This window comes from Mercenaria mercenaria, chromosome 3 (assembly GCF_021730395.1).
Source record: "Mercenaria mercenaria strain notata chromosome 3, MADL_Memer_1, whole genome shotgun sequence".
Lineage (NCBI taxonomy): Eukaryota > Metazoa > Mollusca > Bivalvia > Venerida > Veneridae > Mercenaria > Mercenaria mercenaria.
The window spans coordinates 33809493-33828674 of NC_069363.1; the positions used below are offsets into that span (position 1 = coordinate 33809493).

A 19182-nucleotide genomic window follows, 5' to 3' on the forward strand; every position below is an offset into this window, starting at 1 on the left:
CATATCCCTCCCTTTGCTTATATTGGTTATGCAACCAAGACAGACTAAAAATAGATTAATTTCGAAGCTACATGCTCTTTTAAAACTCGCCTTTTGTTTTAGATAAGGAAAAGGCCGCTTTTTAAATACATTTATGTTAAAGGCAGGCTATTGCAAATTTTCATAAAAAAAATAAAACGTTCATTTCTAACAGAAATCTAACTGTATGTAATGGGTGTTTTATAGAATATACGAAAACTGAAAAATATTGCTTAGATATGACTGATCACCTATAAAAAGAACAGAATTATTGAAATCACATACGTCTGATATCCTTTATTTTGAGAATAAAATTTCCTTCCGTTGATTTCAGGTCGAGCCAGAGCCAGAAATAGTAAGTATTATGTTTTGACAACAGAAGGTTCGTGGATAGTCGAGAAAGAAGAAAAGAATGCAATGCTTGAAAGGCTGATGGACGCTGTAGTCCCTGCACTTCAGCGTTACATTCACGAGAATCCAAATAAATGGGAAAAAGAACTAAGGGACATGCAAGAGCATCAAAAGTTGCTCGAAGATATGAAACAAGAACAACGTGTAGCAAATAGGTCTGATGACGATATGGAATTTAGGTGCCTTAATTGTTCACAATTTATTTGCATGTCCTCGGATATCCGTACAATTTTAGACTCTCATCATGTTGTTGTGAATGAAGAAGTAAATGACCGTTTGGTTTCTGTTCGAGGTCGTAACCCTGTACTCTTGAAAGATGACATTGAGTCACGTGGTTGTATTTTCTGTGCAGAATGCCAAAGGAAGCTTGGCGGTATATGTGAATACCGCCGTGTAGAGTTTCCTTTAATTGTAATAAAAAATTTCATGGTTGTCGACAAAAATGGTGACGGTGACAATTTCGGTCAGTGGAAAAAGGCAAATATTGACATACAACAGTTTAGCCTGGACGATTTTAAGCAAGTTGTAAGAATGAGAAGATGTATGCATGTGGAGGAGTAAGTTGAAGGGGACCACAAAATAGCCCTCTGTATACATTGCACGAACACTAATGAATCATATATCAACAGACCAGTATAGATGGATTTTTTTCTGTATATTTCATGTAACCTTATATACATTTTACCTATAAAGATCAGGTGGTTCCAACGTTGATTGATTTATAAATTTTACGCAGAACAGCAGCTGGACGAAATGACACATTTCCGATTTTGCAAGTATGATTTAAAGGAATTTCTGATGAAAATGACTGGAGCGCAATTGAATCCGTTTCTTAGCACATGTGTTTTAGCTGAGATCTGTACCTCTGTACCGCCCGACAAGGAAGGGCGATTTTTGTTAGTTCTTGAGAATATTGCAGTACATACTTATCGGACTCGATGTATTATTGAAAAATTTCATACTCTAAGAGCTACTTCTTAAGACAAAGCATATGTTTTTCATAGAATTATTCAGGTTTGCATCCATATGCATTGTCTGAAAACCTATCGCAATGCAGTTACAAGCGTGTTGCTTTTTGTGAGGAATAAGGCACGGTAAGTAAGAAACGGAACAGTATCAACTTGATCATTTTGCACACTTATTCTGCTTACAATTCACCACTCAAACATAATTTAAACCACGTCATCTTGTAAAGATATAGCCAGTGTTGATAAGGGGATCAGCTGCTGTTATAACAGCTGCTGTTATAACACCTGCTGTGTATGTATGCGCGTTCCAAGTCTAATCGTTAACGTGTTATGGCCCTGTAACGCAAGAAATAAAACAGGCTTTAGAGGAATGAACGTTTATAGCCATAATTTTCATTTATTGCTGAAGCCTTAATTTTCCACGTTTACGCTAAAATATCGTGTAACGCATGTTTAATTCCTGTAACAGCACCAGGAAAATACCTGTCCGAATCTCGAGATTCTTCAGATGTTTTAACACGAAAAAAAAACGTGCGTTATACATACTTTTTAAGAGCAATCTTAATTTGTATGGAAACGGTAGATGTATTTACCATTGCACTATGATGTCACTAACATTGTACACGCTATCATCCCTGTAAATATAGTAAGCTAATATTACATGTCCTGGTTAAATTAGCCGCGTCATGAGAAAACCAACATAGTACATTTGCGACCAGAATGGATCCAGACCAGCCTGCACATCCGCGCAGTCTGGACAGGATCCATGCTATTCGCTAACGGTTTCTCTAATTGCAATAGGCTTTGAAAGCGAACAGCATGGATCCTGATCTGGTCTGGATCCATGCTGGTCGCAAATGCTGTACGTTGGTTTGCTGAGGTGCGGCTCAGATGATGATTTGATGTGTTGAAAATTCTGTTATAGTCGGGACTGAAGCATGTAATTCGTTTTAATTAATTTAACATTATATAAATCAATGTGATATGTGTGATCTAAGTCGTCCTATCATTGTACCATTTTTTCCATGGCTGTGTTTTATATTATATTTACATTTGCATTTATTCTTATGATTATGTCTCTCCCCCATAAAATGGGGGAGACATATTGGTTTTGCCTTTGCCGTCCGTCTGTCTGTCTGTCCGTCCATCCGTCCGTCCGCATTAAGCTTGTCCGGCTTTCACAAGTCAAACTGCTGGCCGGATTTTAACGAAACTTCTCAGGAGTGATAAGTACCAACCCTAGTTGTGCATATCGCCGACACGTTCCACTTCGCTGCACAAAATGGCCGCCAGAGCTTAAAATAGAAAAATCTTGTCCGGCTTTCACAGGTCAAACTGCTGGCCGGATTTCAACGAAACTTCACAGGAGTGATAAGTATCAACCCTAGTTGTGTATGTCGCCGGCACGTTCCGCTTCGCTGCATAAAATGGCCGCCAGAGCAAAAAATAGAAAAATCATCTTGTCTGGCTTTCACAGGTCAAACTGCTGGCCGGATTTGAACGAAACTTCTCAGTAGTGATAAGTACCAACCCTAGTTGTGCATATCGCCGACACGTTTCGCTTCGCTGCACAAAATTGCCGCCAGAGCTAAAAATAGAAAAATCTTGTCCGGTTTTCACAGGTCAAACTGCTGGCTGGATTTCAACGAAACTTCAGAGGAGTGATCAGTACCAAGCCTAGTTGTGCATGTCGCTGGCACGTTCGGCTTCGCTGCATAAAATGGCCACCAGAGCTTAAAATAGAAAAATAGTGCCCGGCTTTCACACGTCAAACTGCTTGCTTGATTTCAACAAAACTTCATAGGAGTGATCAGTACCAACCCTTATTGTGCATTTTGCCGCCACGAGCCGCTTCGTGCACAAAATGGCCGCCAGAGCTAAAATAGAAAAATCTTGTCCGGCTTTCACAGGTCAAACTGCTGGCTGGATTTCATCGAAACTTCATATCAGTGATCTGTACCAAGCCTAGTTTTGCATATCGCCGACACGTCCAGCTGCACAAAATGGCTACTAGGGGTGGGGGGGGGGGGGGGAGACGTATGTTTTTGTGACAAAAACACCTTCTAGTTATCTTTAAAACTGTCGTTATTTTTTTCAAGCGTTCCATTTCATTTGTTTTATAGTTTATGCAATTTATATTAGACTTCAAATGCAAATGATAGTGCTAAAGAAAATAATATAAGCCATAATGAGTCTATACAACTGCTCTTCCTTCCCGTCAAGATTAGGGAAGCTAAAGCGCTGGCTGCTTTCAAAATGCCTGCTTAAAACCCACTCACTTTGTTCAACATTTTGCCAACAGACCGATATATTTTTATATCAGAGTGTAGAACAGTATTTTACCCTAAAGTTTGTTAAGTTTTTAAGACGTGTATATGTTTGTCTTATTTGGTTATATCTTTATTTTTTATATTCATGTAAATGTATTGTTAATGTTAAAAGGCAATTTCTTTTTGTCTCTTTTGATTTCGTATTTATTTGTGTTTTTGGAATTTATAATTAAAGCACTTTAGAAGGTATACGTGTGCATGAAAATAGTGGTGTATAAATATAGTAAAAGTATACATAATAATAATAATAACTCCATGATATTCCTTTTAAGTGATTTTGATATGATTTCGCGAGTGTTTGTACGATTTATACATCATAAGGACCCTATGGACCAAGTGTGAAGTATAAAACGCATAAACATCTTAAGTTTTTCCATCTTAAAAAATAAAGAAAATTCATCGAAGCTTTACAATGTACATGACAACAAGTGAATAAATGCTGCATAATTATAGACATTGAATATGAGTGCTCTTCCTGGACTTGCTAATTTATATTTAATGAGAAGGAAGTTGGTGATTATATGTTCATTGTACTAAAACTAAAAGAATAAAAAGTTCAGTGGAAGATACTGAAGTATTATGTTATTTGGGTAGATGGCAATTTTTCATGACATTGGCAAGCGTTTATTTACGTGCTCATACCGGTGCTGGTAGTTGAATTATTGTAAGTTTATCAACGATTGTATTTTATGTTAAATCAGTACATGAAATGTATTTACTTTAACCAGAATCTAATCCACCAATGGCGTTTGATTCAATGCTAAATGAGTATTTTCAAGTAAATTTAACAAATTTGACATTGTTCTCACTTTTTATAACTGCAGACGATCATACTGTAACACGATGCTTGTGATAAAAAGCTTCATTTTTACAAATAATTTAACAACAGGTCATTTATGTTTTAGTTATTTCCTTTCAAATTTATTCCTGATGATCGAGTTTCAAGAGTAAACTTGAGTTTTATTTTTGTTTGATCTAGTCTGTGATACCTTTTTTTACTTAAATATTATTTTTACATCAATAATGTTGCGTACATATATATATACCTTTAAAATGGATGTAAATAAAAAGAAATGTAATTTGCTCACGTATTTGATGTTTTTCAGAAGTTTAGTGGAAAATATTTGTAACTTTTGGCCAATTATAAAAAAAGTTATAATAAAGTTATCATAGTAACAGCAAAGGGAAGTTAATTCTTAATAGCACCTTCTCAATACGGTTAACATTTATGTCAAATTATTTTCAAATCCCTTGAAAAATGACAGAGTTATGGACCAACCTTTGACTTCTAAGTGTGACCTTGGCCTTGGATCTAGGGGTCTGGGTCTTGCGCATGACACGTCATCTCAATATAAGGAACATTTATGCCAAGTAATTCTTAAATCTCTTCATCGATGGCAGAGTTAAGGACCAGACAAGAAACAGACCGTGTTAACCTTTGATTTCTTAGTGTGACCTTGACCTTGGAGCTAGTGGTCTGGGTCTTGTGCGTGACACGTTGTCTCATTACGATGAACATTTATGCAAAGCTATTTCAAAATCCGTATATGGAGTTACAGCCTGGACAAGTTTACATCGACACATGGACAGAGGGACGGACGGACAGATGCATGCACGGACAGTGCGATTTTAATATACTTACGGGGCATAATAAAAACAATCAAGGTGGGTTTGTGGTTTGTCGTCTAATTTATCACAGTTTATCGTTCAGTTACTAAGATATTTTGCCATTCGGGCTAACACCCTCGTTGTTCAATTCCTGCACATCTAGACTCTGAACCGTGATAAATTAGACGACAAACCACTTAAAGGCCTTGCTTTTTTATAAATAACAAGAGCTGTCCGTAAGACAGCACGCTCGACTTTTCTCAGTGCTTGACTCTGAATTAGAGCTTTGCCAGTAAAAGGGGCTTAGCTCGATCAAATATATAATCAGAGTTATGGGGATTGTTTCTTCTGGTGTAGCCTTTGATATGATATTAAATAACTATTTTAAGTTTCAAGTCAATAGCTTTGAACACTGGCACCAGATCAGAAAGAAAATGCCTTCGTACGTGTTATACCCTACCCCTAGGTATTCTATAAGAACCATGGTCGTGAACGGGAAAATATACTAACCCATTTCAATCGCGTATTTCATACCTAAAACACGCAGTTCAGTAAATGTGTACTATTGATATTAAACAAGCGGTAATTTATCTTCCGTTGTGTACCGGTCACATTTCTTCAATACTTCTTATCTTAGAAAAACAACGTGTAGTTTACAGTTTTTTCAAAGGTACACAAAAAACTTGCTTGAACTTCCCTGGTGAAGTTCCGTTCTAGATTACAGACACACTCTGATTGGCTGATGTGAAAATGTATGTCAGACGTCATTTTACTACACGTGTACGCTAAAATGTTTATATCAGCATAAATGAGCAAAATGAATTAAATAAACAGAATAGATGTATACCAATGTATGATTTCAAATTCAAAATCATATACAAGATGAATTCCATTCATCATTTCGAGTCTTATCGTAAAACTGTGAATATATTGCATTCTGTTTTTGTTTGTTTACATTTCGTTTAACATGTGCACACTGCCGTGACCTCTAGACCGGATGTTCATTAGGGGAGTTCACGCAAGTTTTTTCTGTAACGTTGTCTAAAGCATAAAATATATGGAGCATCTCTGCAATATGGAATATTGCGACAATGTGACTGGTGCACGATGGAAGATAAATTATCGCTTGTTTAATATCAATAGTACACATTTACTGAACTGCGTGTTTTAGGTATGAAATACGCGATTGAAATGGGTTAGTATATTTTCCCGTTCATGACCATGGTTCTTATAGAATACCTAGGGGTAGGGTATAACATGTACAGAGGCATTTTCTTTCTGATCTGGCGCCAGTGGCTTTGAAAGTAACAGAGATATTGGACGTTTTATAAAACTTTAACCAAAAAATTCAAAGTTAAAAACGGGCATAGCTCAAATCAGAGTTATGAGGATTGTTTCTCTTTGTGTAGACTTCGATAGTAAATAACTTTTTTTAAGATCCAAGTCAAAAGCTTTGATAGTTACATAGATATTTGACTTTATCAAAACAAATAACTAAAAAAACACAGTTAAAAGAGGGCATAACTCTGTCAAAATTTAAATCAGAGTTATTGGGATTGTTTCTCCTGGTGTAGACTTTTATAGTAAATAACTATTTTTAAGATTCAAGTCAAAAGTGTTGATAGTAACAGACATATTTGACTTCATCAAAAACATTAACCAAACAATTCTAAGTTAAAAAGGGGCATGCTTTCGCAAAAATTCAAATTCAGAGTTATGAGGATTGTTTCTCCTGGTGTAGACTTTGATAATGAATAACTATTATAAGTTTCAAGTCAAAAGCTTTGATAGTAACAGAGATATTTGACTTATCAAAAACTTTAACCAACGCCCGGCGCCAATGCGAGTGCAATAGCTCTACATTTTCTCCGAAAAGTCGCTCTAAAAATCTAAAAGAATTATTTAACAATTTAAGGACGAGCCGCTAGGCGAATCCAAAATGGTTTTACCAGCAGGGTAAATATATCTCGTATTGTACAGTTCAATGTTAAATAACCTTTTTATTCTATATCGATTTTATTTTAGTTTAAATTAAAAATGATTCACTGAATATTGTACTTCTTCCTTTTCTGATTTCAAGACGCATAACCAAACTCTGTACATAGAGCGCATACTTCTGTAATCGCCCGATTTACATTCGGAACATTTTCATGCGTTTCGGGCTTTATCGTATGTTTAACATGGGACTTTTTGAAATAAGGAAAAAATACAGGTCTTTTGTAGGCACGTGCGTCCAATAAAGTAATATGAAATAAGGCACTGCCTCAATCGGGAATCAATCCGACTTCAACTCATCCCATTACATTTGAAAATAACTGTCTAATGAAGCACGGAAGGGCACATTTTTTAATTCGATAGTAAATAACTCATTCGGTATATCGCATGTTACCGTAGAGGGATCGGTCCCAATTTTCATCGCTACGCGTAGGATCGATTCCCTCAGTTTAAAGGTAGATTTTGGAATAAAAACAACACTGACCATATTGTATTGTATTACAGGTAATTTCCGCCTCTTGGATAGGCGCATCCTCCGGAGAGGTATATTTATTTATACGGGAAAACCGAAGGTTTCCGTCTATAGATAATGTGTTCGAATATATGTCAAAGTAAACCTATATAGGCTACCGTTCAACTTGGGAATATGTTCTATACCTTCACCGGTTTTGTTGTTGTTGTTCTATCCCATAATGCTACCGGACCTGCTGCCATGCTTGCGCAATAAATAATTTTCAGGACGACATTTGATAAAATAAAATTGCTTATGAACGAGCCGGCGCCGCATTATCAAAACAAATTATTCTATCGAGTTGAAAATTCGCGGTATCAATGGAAATCGGTGTTATTCGGGTTTCTTCATGTAACGAGTTTATGGATGATTCAAGCGGCACGCTTTTTGTTTCCAATATTGAATAATAATGTAGGCTACATTACAGCAGTGTTTGAATAACAAAATCATCGCTAATTTATTCTTTTTTAATGTAGAAAATCCAGTAATTTCAAAAATGTCAAAGTAAAACGAATTTAGACACGCTGCCCTAACAAAATTTATTTATATACATAATTTTACCATCAGATTGTGGCACAATTCATCGTGGTCCAGTGGATAACGTACTTGTTTTCCCAGCGCGAGGTCCGAGTTCGAATCTCGTAAGATGCTTGAAAATTATTTTTTTTAGCTTAGGCCCAATTTTTTTTTTTATTGATATTTATCACAATTTTGTGTATAGTTAACCAATGTTCTGCCTGTACATTTTGAACAAAAAATTCGAAGGCATGGGAAAGCATATATCGATATTGCTCATCTCCCCTCCCTTCCACAATTTTTCACGTACATTGCAACTACTTTCTCAAAAGTCAATTCATTGACTAGAGTTTTACACTTGAAAAAAATGTTGGCTATAAACTTGAGAGGCCCACTACGATCCCTATCAAGCTAAGAAATTAACCTTAATCATATTCAAAAACAAAAGGCCCCAGACTGTTAGGAGTTAGGTAAATTAAATTGGATTTCTTGAATTTCGACCAAGAGTGTTTGTGTTATATATAAAATTCTGGTCAAGAACTTTTTAGAATGAATTTGAAATAAGAATTTTACATGTAAATGGTTGTTTGTTTCCATATCGTCACATATACGAGTGTTTTTAACCCATAGCAGTGTATTAGTGGACCACAATTTGTCCTAAAAGAGTGTCATTTGACAAAAATGGCATTTAAAAGAATTGAAATAGTCAGTGTTTAGGATAGCAGGATTATGTAAGTTCCGGTATCTATACTACAAAAGAATATCAGAAGAACATGACGCGGGCTTAGCGCAAAACGGTTGTAACTCCTTCTTTATTTCATATAAGTTACAACCGTTTTGCGCTAAGCCCACGTTATTGAGGATGTTACGCAGACTTGATGTGTAATTTTTTTTTTGTCGTTTAAAAAAAAATCTAATTGTAACAAATGAACTGAAAAGGAACTGTGCATTCCCGGATTCAGAAATTGTATTAGAGAAACAGATTGACAGCAAAGGCATGATCGTTGAGGCGCATAGCGCCAAGTGTATACGTTTGTACCGAAGAGGGTATACTGAACAGTTTTTTCAATAAACATACGTATGTAACTGGTGGCCTACTGATACTGATGATAAACCCGGACAGATCATAAAGTCGACCAACAGGAATTATTCGATTGCAATCGGTTATTTATATAATTGAACACACCATCTAATAGCAACCACTTACAACACCAACTGGTGTAAACAAAACAAAATTGGTAATATTCTGTATAAATAAGTGACTTACATTTATCTGTATATTATAATATTTATCCAAAATTACTGGGGAAGAGAGTGTTTTTTACGCATGTTCACTGTCAACACATAAAGGCCTTACATCGGGTCACTTTTCATTATTTGATCCAGAGTGACTGTTGCAACATTTTTGGGAAAGTTTCAATATAACACTATGAGGAAATTTTTGTAAATGACAAAGTCGTCGAATTTAGCATCAGTCAACGTTCGTACAGTCCCCATTTTACATACCCCTTTCAGGCCCTCACTTCGTGTGAGTTTACTTACTAAATATAAATTTGAATTATGTAAAGTTTTCAGCAAATGTTAAGCATTATTTTGATACCAACCATTGATAACAATTTGCAGAAATAAAAAAGTTACAGGTAAAAAAAACCCCGTATTTTCTGTGCGGGTTTATCATCAGAACCAGTATGGGTGCATTTTGGGACTAGATCTAGATTCTGTGCACCCAAATATCACTATTATCTTTAACTCATGAACACTATTTTCCATTGTCTGTCTAGTCTTGACACATTTGAAGAAATGATTCGATCTACGTTCATTTAAACAAAACATTTTAAAACCTTTGTTACTTTTTATAACAAGGGCAAAACAATCAGGCTTACTGTCAAAACTGAAAGCCAAACTGAAAATATCAGAAAGAACAATTTATGCAGAAAAAAAAGAAAGAATCCGTATGACTAGGTTTTCCCGTAAGATAGGCAGCGCTTAATTTCATATTAGGGAATCGATCAAATCGGGATCGATCCCTCTACGGTAACATGCGATATATACCGAATGAGATATACTATCGAATTAAAAAATGTGGTCTTCCGGCACGTGCACAGAGCGTCTGACTTCGGATTTTCAGTAGTTGGAAGAATACGCTTTTCCTTGTGCATAATAAGCGTCCACATATCGTCCGAACCGCAACGTCTTCCACATCAGTACAAATATGGGCACTATTGTTTTTTTTTTCCAAAATCTACCTTCAAATTGATACAAATGCATATTTCTTGGCAAGCTGATGGACTGTAACGATTCCCGATTGAGGCATTGCCTTATTTCATATTATGAAATGTGCTCACTAGGTGCTTTAATTTACAAGTGCACACAACGTGTATATATTTGTACTGATGTGCAAGACGTTGCGGTTCGGACAAGTTAGATGGACGCTTATTACGCACAAGGAAAAAGCGTATTTTTCCAAAAAATCCTAAGTCAGACGCTTTGCGCACGTGTCGGAAGTACTCTTTTTTTAATTCGATAGTATATATGTCATTCGGTATATCGCATGTTATCGTAGAGGGAACGATCCCCTAATATATTGTACGGTCACGTGTTGCAAATGAACGTTCACGATTGGATAGATAAAATAGATATAGAATAAATGCATAAAATATTCAACATATTGTAAGAAGCATACTAGTTTTTATTTGGTTCGGATACGGTACACATATGTCTGACATACTTGTAGATATTTCACTGCGTAAACAGAAATAACTTAAAGCAAGTACTTGCATCTAATATGTTACTTTTTCCATTGTTTTTGTAGCTACCTCGACAAATATAATTATACTTATTTCATGTCTTTGTTAGCACAAATAATAAGTCTTTTTTCTATGTCAGCACACTATCCTTGTGGTCGTCTGCTGAGAAAGCTCTGGCGCGTTGTTTCTCGAAATCAAAATGTAAATGCGGGTGCTTGGGTAAAGTTGCCGGCGATCCGACAGGTGACGACGGCATGAACGGCGAGGACGACGCCGGCGATCCGACAGGAGACGATGACGAATCTTCCAATGTCGAAGATCTCTGCCGGCCAATCTGAAATATTTCAATCAGTGTTACCAGACATGTCTGTGGCGCAAGAGAAACTAGTGCAGATATTCAATGACTTAACTGTATACTAGACTCAATTTTCATCTTTGAAAATGTCAACAATTACTACATAAGTTTATGTAAACATGAAATTAACATGTTTATGTGTATTAACAATACTACGTATTCGGTTTTAAATGGTACATAATCAGTACATATATAGCTAAACACAGTGCAGATCTATGTGTACAACAACTACAAAAAACTGAAAGTATTTTTTTTAAATAATGAACTGTTATTGCATTGCATTCAATTATGAATGCAGCTCTATAATATAAATATATTTGATGAGAATTTTCTTCATATGAAGCAAAAACATAAAATTAAAATATCTTAATGATAGATATGAAATTGATATCTTTAAAGTGCACCACCAAGAATTTCAAACAGTATACTCATCGTGATCTCATTTTGAACATTTGCATTTATCATATTTTTGCCTGACTTCATTGTTAATCTATTGTTGGCCTTTTTTCAAGCATTTTCAGAAGGGACTTATTTTTAACGGAGGGCAGTACCATTAACTGTTAAAAGGGGTGCATACCAAAAAAAAAAACAAAAAAAAAAAACACACACTGACCGAATGATCTGCACTGGTCGCAAAGGCAGAATCAATTGTGTCAAGCAGGATAGAACATATAAGATATGCAAAAGACAAACTCTGACTTTGATCATCACATTTTCTTTGGACAAGAATTCTTATAATGCAAAGCCTGCATTTAACCCACATGGTCATTTCAGTAACTTCTTGAATATGTCTTGACATATAATATGCTATGAAAGCTTGTGAAGAATTATTACTGGCAAGAGAAAAAAACTCACAAGGTTGCTTGCAAGATGAAAACGTTCTTATGCCTACGGTTACAGTGTCACATACTTTTTATAACTATGCATACTTCATTGTACAACAATAAAAAATTCTCCGGAGGTTAACGACTTCATTTGTTTTTGTCAAGTTTATGCTTTCTTCCTGTCAAAATTACAGCTTTAAATGATTGCTAACATATCACTTGTCACAAGAGGGCGACAAAAAACCTCTCTTAAGCCTTCCATGTGGCACCTTATATTTCAACTCTAAACAGAAAATGTAAATAAAATCATCCAGCGGTAGGTATACATACATCTCCATTCTCGCAATCTGTTTTTCTTCAGTTTTTTTCTGTTTTTCTCTTTTCATGGTTTACTTATGAGCTATAATATTTATTGCATTTTTATTGTCCTTTCGATAAGCAAATTGATATTAATCTACATGTATTGCGTTTTAATATTTCACCAATCCTTTGAAAGTAAGATACTTCAGCTTGGTCGGGGGTATTTGAAGACCAAATGTTTCAATATTTTGCCTAATGAGAAACGCTTCGATCCATATTTTCAATTAAGATTCATTTTTGATAACAAGCTTTAATCAATATTGATTTTATCAAAATACCTGCTACGTTATAAAATTGTGTTACAGTAACTATTAAATGGACCCAAACGAACAAAATCTTCACTGAAAAAAGCGTTTCCATAGGAAAACTGGGACAAACCTCGTTAATCGGAATTACTCGGCTCGATCAGATTTAAACAAAAATAGCTTATTTTAAGTTTTGTTACACTGGTTTGAAATCTATAAATCAGCAGAACATAATGCAATAGGTTAAAAGTAATTAGACATAGATGAACAAATACTTGTGAAAAAGTCCGGCATTTGTACAGAGCTTCATATTTATGCGGCGATAGCGAGTGTATATTATATTCAATCCCGCCTGACTCACCCAAACCTCTTTATTCTCTTTGTATTTTCATTTAGTTCAAAAACATTAAATTTAGAGAAGTGCTTTTTTAAAGATATTCGGATGTTGAAAAAATCTTGGATGTTTTCCATATAATTTAAAAAAGAATACATACACTACAAAATGTTTATACTTTCAAAATGGTCAAGAGCAATGATCTGAACAGGGAAACAAAGGACTAACAATTAAGAGGTTTGAAGTTCGAGGTCCGGTTTTCTGTGACATAGTGACAACTTGACTAAAATTAATGTACGTTTAAAGTCGTTTGTAATCCACCTTTGATTCACTTGGAGAAGCTAGCAGTATAAAATCCAGGAAAGCAGCATTTGTAAATTTTGCGATTTTATCCTTTGTCATTATCATTTTTCTTACTGAGTGTTTCTAGAAGCATATTTTCTCAACAAGACAAGATGGAAAATGTTTCGGTGTATCCGCTTTAATATCAAGATGAAATCCTAGACTTGTTTAACATTAAATATTAAAGTTTTACCACAAGGTAGTTTTTAGGCCAAATTTAGGACTAAAGCTAATCCAAACTCTGGGCTTTCATAGATAACAATAACATCTTGCGTAACCGTGGTTTGAGACTGCCTATCGAATCATTTGCCATACGTGACCACTTTGCATTTACACCAAAAAGTTCTTATAACTACATATGACTGCAGGCTCGTGAAGCTAAATGAATGGATTTAATTGTAACTTAGGATTTTACAAACCATTTTTCAAGAGTAAAACTTCATGTGTTTTGACGTGATAAAAGATCTACCTGCAGTGGCTGTGATGCCCTCGGAACGTTCCACCAGTGCTGCTTAGGCAACTTACTGTTACAGGGATTCTTTTCAGGATGAAAATGTTGATTCGAACCCATTCTCTCTCTAAGCTCTTTTTTGTCCATTTTCTATTCAAACGGATTAAAAATGTTAAAAATAAATGTGTAAAATTGTGGATTATTATCAGACAAACAGACAGACAAACATGATATTATTGATTATACTCATAACATTACAATTAAATTACATAGCAACATAATCAAATGGAAGTACAGAAATACAACACATCATCTGGTTCTTTTATGAAAGGAGGTGTCTAGGGGTAAGGATACGTAATCTGATTCTAGAGGTACGAATCCGTTACCATAGGCAACCGTGTTATGGATTGTCTAGGAGTACGGACCTCCTTTTTTCCAGATATTGTGGGTTATTTACATTATTATGAAAGTTTTAAATGTCCACCATTTTAAAGCCTGTCTGAAAGCTGGCAGTTTATCCAAAACTGGTGCTTGGTTTTGATTGTTTACGAACATTACATTTTCAGGAGTTCTTTTATTGGATTAAATAGTAATGTTACGTGAGAATGCACAGATAACAGATTGCTAGAAATGAGACTAAATGGAACTGAAACACGCGAGACTATTTTGCTGAATAAATTTCTTACTAAGATCTACCATTTTTGGAAATGCTCAGTATTAACTTGGTTCAAATGATATACCGTTTTCTCTAAATTGAAATCTTAGATAGTTGCCATAGGTTAGAAAATTCGGTTAAGTCAGAAAGTATTATGAAATCTATTGTTTTAGATTAGGCTCAGAAATGACTTATACTGCTTGTGAAACATTGAAACTAGTGTTTTTCTATCCATGTAATTATGTAACAAGCAATTTATTGGAATTTCTGTAAACGATTTTGCTCTAAATGTCTACATATTTCTTTTCACCAACCGTTGAAGTTTTTTTCTTCAGATACTGTTTTTTGTTATCTTTGTTTTTTTTTTTACTGAAATCCAATATATGCTGTTATATGGTACATTGTATTTGAAACGAAAAGTCTTTCTGAAAATAAATCTGATAGATTCGCAGCTTACTTATCATAATCATGTTTTAAGAAAATGTCATACCTCTTTGGTTTTATCCAAATTAAATTGAAAGTTCCACAATCCAGCCTTAGTAATAGCTTAATACCGTAAGAGCCCGTTTTACGGTATATATGTCACCTGAGCGCGGTGAAACGGTGCATGAAGTTAAGGAAAAACTTCTAGTGTTGTGCGTATCTTTGCATGAATCATGCAGTTAACAACTTCCCTATCATTTATTATTATTATTATTATTATTATTATTATTATTATTATACCGCATTTATATAGCACTCTTTTCATGTACGTGTACACGTTCAAAAGTGCTTCACAGAAAAATTGCAAAAATACTAACAAATATGCATACAAAAATAATGCATTCCACATTAACAAAATTCATAAATGTAAAACGTATAGATTAAACAAGATAAACATAAATACATATTTAAAAGTATTTAAGTGACCCTAGGATAAAATACTGTTCTACGCTGTTTTATGAAGAAGAAGGGGAAAAAAGCATCAATGTATCGGTCTGTTAACAAAATATTGTACAAAGAAGTGGGTTTTTAGCAGGCTTTTGAAAGCAGCTAGCTTGTCAGCTTCCCTAATCTTGATGGGAAGGGAGTTCCAGAGCTTTGGAGCAGTGCACGAAAAGCTGCAAATAAACCTAAGATAAATTACGTCAATACTTTAATTAGGTTAGTCAGTATCTGGTCACTGAAACTTTAAGGAATGACAACTAACAGGAAACATGGAAAGACACTCGAAACATCCCACAAAGTACTGGTCGGAAAAACAGTTTAAAAGTAACCAACAATAGTTTCTAATATAAACATATTTAAACAGTATACATGTATATAGATATACGTGAATTTGGAAACGTATATAAGTGATAACTATTCGCGGTACATGCAGTGCAGTCTCTAAGTCTGCCATGTTTTTTTCCTTAAGAGTTTTCTTAACAAAAAATAAATGTCATATTCGACAGTGTCATTACAACAAAAAAAAAAAATATATCATCATCTTTACCTCTTTAGAAAAATCTAAGTGACATCTAAGCTATTGAGTGCAATTTAAATAAAGTGCATACACAATATATGTAGGCCTTAAGTAGCCTAAATGTTATAACATTTTGCATTCAAAGAAGTTGTACATGTGCGTGTTTGTGTGCGTGCGTGCATGCGCATGGGTGTGTGTGCGTGTGTGGGTGCCTGCGTTTACGGGTGCGTGTGCGTACGTGCGTGCGTGTGTACGTTTTCTTTTTATCTTACTATGAATAAACTTGGTTTTTCAAAAAAATGTTTTCTTAAACAAGAGTTCCCAAGCTCTAGATATCATTAGATATAAAGCGTAATTACAACACTCTTCATTATATGTTTTTCAGTGAATTATTGAAATTATATATAGAGAATGAAAATATCTGACTATTTTACAGTTCACTAGTTCGAATTATAAAATGGGTAAAACTTAATTAAAAGAACTGGACCTCAGATTTTGGCTAAAATGACCTTTCTTTAAATTGAAGTCTGGTCATATTATAAGCATTAGAACGTGAGTGTTTCTTTCTAAACTCTTTCAAAAATGTTTAATCAAGAAAAAAAAAACATGTTTTGGTCGAAAATCGAACCTGGGTTACCACAGCAATAAAAACGTTCTTATCATCTTAACCAGTACATCATGGAGGAATTCGTACTTAACGGTCATTTATATCAAGTTTAATGATTAAGGCAATTTCCTTCGGAACCCCGTGACAAACGCTTTTCCATTTTGGAGGGCAAATTAGTAAAAACAACTAATTCTCATGTGTTCCCAGAACATATAATTTGTCAGTAATTAAGTTTTAAAGCCTTCATAAGAACTATAGCAATCATTGCCTGATTTCTTAAAATTTTATTTTTACTTTGTTGTCGTTTGATCTGGAGATCAGTCCCTTTGAACCATTTAAAAGCCATGGAATATATTTTTTTTACATATAAGTTTAATCTTGCTATGCCAATGTTTTGAAATCACACTGAAACAAACAAAATAATTTTGTTTGTCCAACATCACGTAAAACTTGTGTGCTGGTCCAACGCACGTAAGACGTTCACTGTACTTTGTCGCATCATTCATCATCCTCATAAATTATGCGTAACACTGACGTTAAAGTATTTCAGCCATCAATCAAAAAGTTTACTTTCAATAGCCACGAATATTCAATTAGTTAAAAAAAAGTATCATATTAAATTTGATATCCATTGGGCATCTTTCACTGCAATAGTTTATTTTTCGATGTTGTTGTTGCTGTTTTTTTATGTTGTTTTGTTTTTGGTGCAGTACACACTTGTACGTTGCTTATATATGTACATGTAATAGGTGTGCTAACACCCAACCTATTTTATACATGTGTATACACATAAAAACTTGTTTGATTTTTATGTTCCTACATTATACACAAAAACTTGTTGATTTTATGCTAACATAGATACCACAAAGCAATTGTTTATGTTTTCAAAAATGAATTTGGTTCTGTTATATCTTCAAATCATTTTCTACTAAGATAAGCAAAACCACGCATTACTTGGCTTTTGTCGAAATAAATCGGCCAGAATCCGTACGCAGGCCTAGCAAGAGTAAGGTCCTAGACTAACTGCTGATGACCAGGTAATGTCTTTTCTTTAGGCGGAACAATGAATACTCATTAATTTTGCACCACTTCATGATTAAGTGGACCAATTTTTTCAGTTATAAAATAATAATACTTTTTTGAAAATCCTTCGTTTGTCATTGGATAAAAAAGATGTTTGAACTATAAGTAAAACATAAAATGAAATTTTGCATTATTATCCATCATAGACTGAAATGTAAACAGATGGCTGAAATACTAAATAAATAATACTAAAAATATGTTTGACTTTCAGTTTTCATGTACACTTTACCAAATATATATCAGAGCTTCATCTTTGGGCAGTTGTGCTTCACAGCCTTTTTGTTTATGTATAATATATCAAGGAATAAAAACTTCTGCGAAAATGGGTTCTTACGGCTTTGAACTGTTCATGAACTGTTCTAGAACATCAAGAATAGTTCTTGATCTTCATGAACATGTATACTTTAATTGTGCAAGAACACTGTTTAAGAGGAGTTAAAGAAACTTTTAAGAATTTATCGAATTCATAAATTGTTCTTTAGACTGTTCTTGAATGTTTTAAGGACTATTCTTGTACAGTGTGTGTTCTTAAAATGTTAGACTGTCGTTCTTGAAGTGATTCCAAGAACAGCTTGTGTATACTTTAAGAACTAAGTTATGTTCTTAGCATGTTCTTGAAGCAATTTCTAGAACAGTTTCAGAATAAATGTGGAACTTCAAAGTGTTCTCAAAATGTTCTTGGTGTATCCTTAAAGTAATCAATTATGGACAACTTCACCATAGTTTAAGAAATACAGTGTTCATTACACTTTTGTTAATGATTACAGTTTTCTGACGTGTTGTCACAACAAATTCAAAAGTAGTTATGGAACTGTACTATTCTCAAAATGTTCTTCTTGTGTTCTTGATGAAAAACAAAAAGCAATTAAGAATAGTTTTAGAACAATATCATAATAGTCATTCACCTTTTGTAACATGTAATTTCAAGAAATATTTGAGTAAAGATTTAGCAATGTTCTTCTGCTTCTTTTCTCAAAAATATACTAAGAGCAATAGAGTAAGATTGGCTTTATCCGACACCTTCTTAATACCGACACCTTTGCGATTTTGTATTATTGCTTATTTTTTAAGCCAATTCACTTCAAAACAGGCGCTATTTTTTCATTCGATTTTTTTTTTGTATTGTAAATTTCTGTCAAATAATTGCCCTTTTTCAGAAATCTACAAATCTGTTTCAGTTTTCTCAAAAACTTCAAATTAAATATTCTTCCTAATATCGACACCTTAATGGCTAGGTAAAATATTTAATGATTGAAAATTTCATTCTAAGAGAAAGTGCAATTATGAAAGCTTAGTTTTTAATAAAAAAAAACAACAACAACAAATGCCATGTGTAACTTCAATGATTTCAGTTCAGTAATACTGTGATAGGGAAATC

At 34.3% G+C, this 19182-nt stretch overlaps 1 protein-coding gene and 1 long non-coding RNA gene across 5 annotated transcripts in view; one reads left to right on the top strand and one right to left on the bottom strand.

The window, feature by feature from the left end:
* The window catches only part of LOC123525133 (ATP-dependent RNA helicase DHX58-like), a 29280-nt gene extending 24370 nt beyond the window's left edge, over positions 1 to 4910 (top strand). For all 4 annotated transcript variants that reach the window (XM_053538146.1, XM_053538148.1, XM_053538149.1 and 1 more), the window contains one exon: positions 353 to 4910. In XM_053538146.1, coding sequence (XP_053394121.1) covers positions 353 to 990 — 638 coding nt within the window. In that variant the 3' untranslated portion in view covers positions 991 to 4910. The remainder of the gene's footprint in view (positions 1 to 352) is intronic.
* A 6102-nt stretch (positions 4911 to 11012) lies between these two features.
* Positions 11013 to 16159, bottom strand: LOC123525131 (uncharacterized). The gene is made up of 3 exons (XR_006681403.2): positions 15161 to 16159; positions 14034 to 14165; positions 11013 to 11438 (listed from the first exon to the last, which is right to left on the bottom strand). It is a non-coding gene; the product is annotated as an uncharacterized LOC123525131 (long non-coding RNA).
* Positions 16160 to 19182: the final 3023 nt, after the last annotated feature.